Source organism: Helobdella robusta (genome assembly GCF_000326865.2).
Source record: "Helobdella robusta unplaced genomic scaffold HELROscaffold_3, whole genome shotgun sequence".
NCBI classification, from domain to species: Eukaryota; Metazoa; Annelida; class Clitellata; order Rhynchobdellida; family Glossiphoniidae; genus Helobdella; species Helobdella robusta.
This window is the reverse complement of record NW_008704501.1, coordinates 2,608,945-2,617,337: the sequence shown is the minus strand read 5'-3', so window position 1 is coordinate 2,617,337 and position 8,393 is coordinate 2,608,945. Positions and strand designations below refer to the sequence as shown.

The 8,393-nt window shown below is 31.3% G+C and overlaps 3 protein-coding genes across 3 annotated transcripts in view; 2 read left to right on the top strand and 1 right to left on the bottom strand.

Moving 5' to 3' along the window:
• The window catches only part of HELRODRAFT_184963 (hypothetical protein), a 15,341-nt gene extending 15,018 nt beyond the window's left edge, over positions 1 to 323 (top strand). Inside the window, exon 10 of the mRNA XM_009021169.1 lies at positions 1 to 323. Coding sequence (XP_009019417.1) covers positions 1 to 59 — 59 coding nt within the window. The 3' untranslated portion in view covers positions 60 to 323.
• Positions 324 to 3,097: 2,774 nt separating this feature from the next.
• HELRODRAFT_161228 (hypothetical protein) lies at positions 3,098 to 5,109 on the top strand (the record flags this gene model as incomplete). The annotated part of the gene is made up of 4 exons (XM_009021168.1): positions 3,098 to 3,185; positions 3,508 to 3,672; positions 4,190 to 4,360; positions 4,877 to 5,109. The coding sequence occupies 4 exons, from the start codon at positions 3,098 to 3,100 to the stop codon at positions 5,107 to 5,109; spliced, it is 657 nt and encodes a 218-aa protein (XP_009019416.1).
• Positions 5,110 to 6,650: 1,541 nt separating this feature from the next.
• Positions 6,651 to 8,393, bottom strand: part of HELRODRAFT_142806 (hypothetical protein) — a gene marked incomplete at both ends in the record, with an annotated part of 4,600 nt that continues 2,857 nt past the window's right edge. Inside the window, one exon of the mRNA XM_009021167.1 lies at positions 6,651 to 6,776. Coding sequence (XP_009019415.1) covers positions 6,651 to 6,776 — 126 coding nt within the window. The remainder of the gene's footprint in view (positions 6,777 to 8,393) is intronic.

The following is an 8,393-nucleotide window of genomic DNA, read 5'->3' as shown; positions in this document are numbered from 1 at the left end:
GGGATTTTCTAAAAGGAAAAAGTTCCGGTGGGTTTTCAGATTGTTGCTTCTCGGTATAATGACCGATTAACATGTGCTGTGGCCCAGGAATTAGACAGAATGTTCAACGGTTGGAAGCCGCCCTGCGACATTCAAGTATCAGATGAAGAGATTTGACGTTAATTTTTTGGTAATTTTTGAAAAATATATTTGTGTTAGGTTCGGTCAAACATGATTTATATTTTTGTATCTTCTCATTTCTCACATTTTAAATACAATTTTATTTATTGTTTTAGCTATTGCAGTTGTATGAATATAGTTAACGCAATATAAAAATATCTATTAATTGCAGTTTTTGAACGCTTTTTAAAAAAGTTTTGAGAACAAGCATTTAATTTTAGCATTTAAACGAAAAATAACTAATCGAAGTCCTTAAGCATCTGATTAAGGATAACACCCAAACTGAACTTTCAAACGTCTTTCAAATTTTAAACTAATTTTTAGTCTGAAAACTGATGAACAGATCTAAATATTTTTTAGATTGTGTAGGAATCATGCCTAGAGTGGTATATTTTGTCAGTGAGTCTATTATAATTTTCCAGAACTCCATCTCAGATCTCAGTATAAGTTGGAAATGATAAAAGTAAATATTCGTTGTGTTTACCAAGAGCTTATCTACAACGTCTGTCGTTTGTTTTATCTTCTCAATTTTTTTAACAAAAATTTTTTAAGTTGACAAGCAATAAATTTACTGTCGGTAGGAATTGAATCACATTTTGATTTTTTGCACAATGCCTTGTTCACAACAGCCCACAAATTATTCGTATATCTCTATAGTTTTAATGAGAATGTTTCAGTATAAAACCGTTTATAGGAGAAAATTTCAATCCAAGCCTCTCGATCAAAACTTTATAAACTTTTTATGTTGAGCCTTTCTGGTTTCCTATACCGCCGTTTTGCTTTCATACACTCATTGTCAGACAAAAGAGCCGAGTGGACATTTCTACCAGAGACTTGTTGAAGTGGTACAGTTTTTTTAATGAAATATTTTAACTTTAACAAAAGTGTCAAGCTTTTTCTATTTGTCAACTATTTACTATTACTTATATAATATATATATATATAGTATATATATATATATATATATATATATAGTATATATATATCTATATGCATGTCACTTATATATTGAAGAATTCAGAACAGCATCGACCTATGTCTTTTAATCTAAATTTTTCCCGATCTAACTTGTTTTTTGATGATTTTACATTATTTTTGAACTCCAGATTTATCTACCTTGATAAAGCATGATATGAAACCACTCCACTGGGAAAAATTCTTGATTTAAGAATTGCATATTGAACAACGCGAGCAACGTTGTGATATTTTGAACAACTGCATATCAGATAGTCTCAACCCAATATATATATATATATATAAATAAATAAATATATATATATATATATATATATAGTGCTCCATCTTGGCTTGGTCTAAAAAGTGATCGAAAGTAAATATCTTTGTTTTGGTTCGCTTTTATTTTATTATCTCCCGATATAGAAATAATTTCCGACCGAGCTGGTTTGTTCAGGTTAGCTTTGTTAGTGGTGATTTCCGGACTGAGTGTTACGTGATACGCAGTAACGTTTTTTAAAGTTTCTTCCTAAGTCGTATATAAAAAGTAAACAGCAGTTTCTTTTCATAAATTTTTAAATACTTTCCTTGTTTTTTTTTCAAATTACATTAGAGATTAGACTAGACACTAGAGACTAGACTAGAGAGACAGCAGAGTCAGTGAATTTATAATTTTCAGTTTTATTTTATTTAGATTTTACGTTTTACCTGTTAGTTAAGAACCTAAAATCATAATCAAATAATAATAAATTATAGGATATAATTATTTATTTCATTTTTTTTTTCTGACTGGGTAAGAGACATCTTGATGTCCTCTGGTCAGTTGTTAAATAAATAAATAAAATAAATAAATATATAATATAATTATATATAATATAATAATATTATATATATAATTATATCATATAATAATGATAGTTGCCTGTGTGTGGTTTATGTTATAATAAATATTTAAATTAAAAATTAATATTGTTAAATAATTGCGAAAAGGTTAATTAAATTTGATAAACATTTTGGATTTAATTGTGATGTGATCATCATACCAAGATCAGAAAGATTTTTGACACATGATTTTATGGATTTTAGTTTACAAATTAATTTATTATTAATTAATTACTATTTAATTAGTTTATTTAGTTATTAATATATTTTAGTTAGTTTTAAGTTTAAGTGAGAAGGTATCGAATATAATATGAAACAAATGTCATTTTATTGTAGTAAAAAGCAGAGTAACGGCTATGCAACTTTTAAAAGTTATGATTAAGTATTTTATTTGAGTGATATGGCACTTTGCATTTGGATTGTATAATAGCTTTTGGGTTGGGACTTATATCAAATTTTCATTTGAATTTTTTCTTGACTGCCCTTCTGTTTGACTCAAATGATTGACACTCATTTCTGTTTCAAATAAAGTTTATAAAAAATATAATAAAATTCATAAATAAATATAGTTTCCATCATCCTAAAGTACAGAATGGTGTTATTATCTAACAAACGTTTTAGAACATACTTAAAAATTTATCTTTGGGGTGAAAAAGCTTATTAGTTGCTATTTTTTAAAAATGTTTAAATCTTTAAAAATCAAACTCTGACAGGTGCAGAATCTATTACTACTTGCAAAATTGCAAGTAAAAGATTCATTGTACATATTATGTTTATTTTGTTATACAAATAAAAGTTCTTGTTTAATGGTATTTATTGAACCTTAGCTAAATAACAGTTGATCAATTTTGTTCTATACAATGGCATTGATAGCTTCCTAATTTTAGGCATGTTAACAGTACCCTATATAATTGTTGAAAATAAAGTAACAGTAGGGATGTTTATAAACTGGATTATGTGGGATCATTGCTTCTGCCTTTGATGTTTATTTCCTATAAAGTTCTTAAGCCAAAAATATAAATTACAAAATATAAATTGTTTTAATTTATACTGAGATTTTTTTCAGGTTTAATTGAAATTAAAATTGTAAAATTCAAATGAAATGAACAGGAACATGACAGTGTTGCAAAAAATTTTGTGTTTGATTTTGATTGTCCTGGCCATTGTTTTGACAATCGAGGCTAAAAAAGGTTTGCTTTCATAATTAATTGTTCAGTTTGAAAAAATATGTTTCTGCTTTAATGAAAAGCTAAATTTTTTTGGTTGTTGATTAATGGAAGTTTATGATGGAAGTTTATAATCTTGAGTTAAAAATTTCTTAACCTAATTACTGCATGACTTTATATAGTGTCACCATATAAAGTTCTTAAGTTCTCGAGCTATTGTCAGGTGTTGAGATTCTACTAATTGAGAACTGTCTAAAAATGTAACACATGATGCAGATGGTTTTATTGCTATTTTAAAGATTTCTTTTTCATTCAGTACAAAAACGTTTATTTGAATTATGAAAAGACGCAAAGAAAAATACTAAGAAGGAGAAAGAATGTGGAGAATGGATGTATGAAGCGTGTCAGCTCACTAATAAGACAGCTTCATGCGGAGTAGGTAAGCAGGTGGCACATCGAAATGGAACTTGCAAAAAACTGACCAAGGAAGTTTCTTGCAAGATTAAATGTCGTTAGTTAATTTTTTTGTTTTATTGACATTCGTCATTTTAGCCTAATCTCCTTATACATAAATTATCCTACTAACAAACTGAAAAAAATGTAAAATAATTGGTCAAAAGATATTTAAAATTAGTAAAGCTTGCTGAACACTTAAAAACCAAGATAATTAAATTATTAAAGGATACAAATCTATAATGCAATTTGTTGTTCAATGCAATTGTATCTTTTTTACATCTTTTTATCAGCTTTGGGTCCTCAAGTATTGTTAATATTATTTAGCTGTTATAGATTATGAAAAGTGGTATGGAAATGTTTGAGAAAATTTCTATCTCTGTCCAAAATTAGAAGTGAGATACATCAAAAATGTGCAAACATATGATAGCAGGTCCAATCCTTGAATAGTTATCTCAGTTAGAATTATAAGTCAAATCATTACTGCTCAATATTCTCATCAGCTAGCATTTTGTGTTAGGTGACAAGTTTTGAAAATAATGTTCATATTTATATTTATTCAAAATTATTTTTAGCGAAACCTCCGTCCAAAAAATGCAAATATGGAAATGCGATAATTTCAGCGGATTCGCAGTGTAATCCAACAACAAATACAATTCCAGCTGTCAAGAATTTACTGAGTGGTGGACCTGCTTGTCAGCAATCAATCTCTATCAATAAAAAATGCAAAGTTGCAAAAGCCAAAGGTTACTCTATTGTTTTTATGTTAATATACTGAGTTGATTTTATTTCAAATGAAATGAAATTCTAAATTAATCACGGCTAAAAGATATGTGAGAACGTTTGTGCAGGAGTGAGTTTCACTGATATACAAATCTTTCCGAGGGTTTTTTTAATTTCATCACTGATGACTTGTCCCAAATGGTAAATATCCATCCTAGCACTTAATTGTATTTCACTGGGATGGTGTACTGAACTCTTAACTATTAAACATTTACTGATCATTTAAGTATTTTATATTTGCTGTGAATTTGTAAACTTTGTAAAACTAAAAACGTTGTAAGTTTGAATACATTATGCCAAACAAACGGAAGGGTTTATTTTATTAACTTTTCATTAATTCTTACTAAAAATGAGAACATACAAAACTATAGTGCAGTAACTAACTGATTACAATTACATAAATTTCATTTTTAATTATTCAGATCTTGTTTAATTCCTTCCCAATCAATTGGAATGATTGTTTTTTTTTACTTTAAAAGATAAATCCAAAAAGAACAAAAAAGTGAACAAAGAAAATGTGAAAAAAGATGCCAAAGAAAGTAAAGCCAAAGTTGATAAAAGCATAAAACGATCCAAAGAAGATAAGTCCCATGACAAAAAACACTCAAAAGCCAATAAAAAATTGGAAGAGAAAATGAAGCACCAGGGTGGAAAGAAACTAGTTCCCATGAAAATTGACATCCCGAACAAATCAATATCTTCTGTCCAATGAAAATTGAAATGAGCATAATCGGTTTTGTATTAAAATCAAATTAGATATTTATAATTGTCAAGCTTATTTGTAACCGATTGAACTAAGCTTAATTTTTTCATGAATGTTTTTACAAGCTTTCATTATTGATATTATTCTGCACCATTTATTACCATGCAAAGTATCGAGAGACTAGCGGTCTTGATATTTTTATAAAAAATACTTCTTAGATTGTTTAGCAAATCATAAAGATTTTACTCTCTTGTTACGTGTTGAAAATTGAAATCTTTTATTCATTTGTTTCAATTGGCCATAAAATTGTAACTTTTGTGACAATGAGTACACAACACCATTTGTGAAATTTATTTTATGTAGATTTTATATTTTTAATAAAGCAGGTGTTTTTAGAATAATTTCCTGCCTTGAAAGGATTATGAGTTCGTTTATTCGCTCGCCATTTTCTAATCTCAAATTTGGTTGATGTTACGCATATCAGTGCTATAGGGCATAGGCTGTACTGTATATATATATGTGTGTGTGTTCGTTTAGAGGCCTGTGTCCTTGGTCGAGTGTTCAGTCCAGTGCTCATACAAGAATTATGAAATATAGAGGTGGACTTGGTTTCTGCAAAATTCCCATAGAAATTGATGAAACAAAATTTTCGGTTATGAAAATTTTTTTTAATATAGAATCACTAACTGGAATCGTGCTTGAAGGACGGGAATGGAAAATTTAAATGCAAGCAACCGCGCGGCCCAAAGGCTCATTTGATTTTATTTAGATGTGTAGAGTTATGAGGAATAAATGAAAAAATTATGAATGTTGACATTGAGGTCGAAAAACGGAAATTTAAAAACTAAAAGAACCTGGAAAGAATAAAAACCGAATTTTATTTTGGGATATTGTTTTAAATCTGACCAAAAGAATTGGATTAAACTACTAAAAAGCAGAAGAGCGCTGAAAAGTACAGGCATGAAATTACTTGAAGTGGAAGTGGAAGGTATGTGTCTGGATAGAATAATGATATATTTGATATAAAAGTATGAATAGACGCACTGAATAATTGATATTTACAAAACTTTCGTTAGCTTGAAAAAAATCGGTGCTTCGTAAGAATGAATCAATCAAAATTTCTTAAGAAAATATAAGAATATTAAAAATTAAGAATATATGAATACTTTACGATTAAACAAAAAACCTACTCTATATATACGATACATTTATTTTACACCAAACAGGCTCGTAGAAAATTTAAAAACTGTACAGACACGACAGATATTTGATAATGACTTAGGATAATGACATAAAATAATGACAAATGTGACAAAAAATGTTCTTTTTCAACAAACGCACTCATTTCCTCCTTTGATCATAACTGGCTTCATTTCTATTAAATTAAGCTTAACAGGTTCCTCGGGCACCGGTGTCTGACCAGTTCGCAAAAGTAATAATTTGCAAATCAGAGTTACAAAAACTGAGTCAATAGTTTGATAGTCATCACTTTCGTCACAGTTCAAGCTATTGCTTTGAATATGTAATTCATGGCTATTTATCCTTGCTTCATCTTTCGGTGAGGTTTCAAAAAATTCCATTTCATGTAATTTAGCAAAAGACATAGCAACATGTGAGTGAACTTCTCTGAGATGAGGAGGGACGTCTCTTTTGTTACCAACAAGAACGGCTGGAATCTAAATCAATATTCAATGTTATATTTAAAGGGTTAATCGAGTTTTCAACTATACAAAAAGCAATTGGGTTTTTAAGGAACACGAACCAATTTCAACATGGAGTTTGAATTAACTTTGAAATAAATTTATAGCCTCTCATTAGTTAAGTATTCTTTAGTTAAACCCAATGGAGTAGTCAGAAATTTTTTGTGGGGTTTTGAACTTGTTAGAAAATGTATGTCCTGGTTATGACATTAAACTGACCCTCACTGCCTTGTGAGTGATGTTGGATCATCAAAGGCTAGGCCCACCGCTTATAACTGTGGTTGCGTAAGGAAGGGCGTCCTGTGTAAAAACTAGCCAAATAATAATACTTATGATGACGGAAAAAATACCTGGTATGTTGCAGCATAGTATGGTTGTGATGGATGTGACATCAAAAGAAATGGGGAGAAGGAAGAAGGATAAGTTTGTGGCAAAGAGAAAGACATGGAAGTTGCAGGATGCAGAGGTGAGGAAGGCATTTGAAGTGAAGGTGGCTGAAAATTGGGAGAGTGGTAAGGATGGAGATGTTTGGGAGAGATACAGGGACTGTGTGTTGGCTACGGCAGATAAAGTATGTGGATGGACGAAAGGAAAGTGTAGGCATGGTGAGACGTGGTGGTGGGATGAAGATATAAGAAGGGTTTTGGAAGTCAAGAAGGAGAGGTTTAGGGTATGGAGAAGGGACATGACGGAGGAAGCGGAGTCTGAGTATAGGAAGGCTAAGAAGGTTGCAAAACAGGCAGTGGCAACTGCAATGACGAAAGCATCAGATAGGTTAATGAAGGAAATGGAATTTGATGTGAGTTCGAGGAAAATGTTCAAAGTAGCAAAGCAGTCAATGAGGGATAGGAAAGATGTTATAGGGAATGGATGTGTTTGGGTTAGAGTTAGGGTGTGGAAAAAGCTCAGGTGTGGAAAGCTCATATGGAAAGGTTGATGAATGAAGAGAATGAGTGGGATGGAGATGTGGAATCCGCGGTCACACACGGACCTATAGAGAAGGTGACGATGGAGGAAGTAGAGAAAGCAGTTAGAGAAATGAAACTAGGTAAGGCGACAGGGGTTTCGGAAGTGGCGGCAGAACATATTAAAGCGAGTGGGGTGATAGGAATTGAAGTTATGATGAGAATTGCTAACAGTATGTTTGATGATGAAGGTATACCTGAGGATTGGCGACATAGTGTGTTGGTGCCGTTGTATAAGGGCAAAGGAGATGTGAGAGATTGTGGGTCATACAGGGGTGTGAAATTACTAGAGCACGGAATGAAGGTAGTGGAGAGGGTGCTTGAGAGGAGGTTGAGAAGTATGGTGACAGTTAATGAAATGCAGTGTGGGTTTATGCCTGGTAGGGGAACGGTGGATGCGTTGTTCATGGTGAGAATGTTGCAGGAGAATTATAGAAAGAAGAAACGAAGATTGTACATGTGTTTTGTGGATCTAGAAAAGGCTTTTGATCGAGTACCGAGGAAGGTCATTGAATGGGCGTTGAGGAAGAAAGGAGTGAATGAGAGACTTGTTAAAGCTGTGATGCAGCTGTATGAAGGGGCAAAGACAAAGGTGAGGGTGAAGGGGGATGTCGGACGCTTTTAGTGT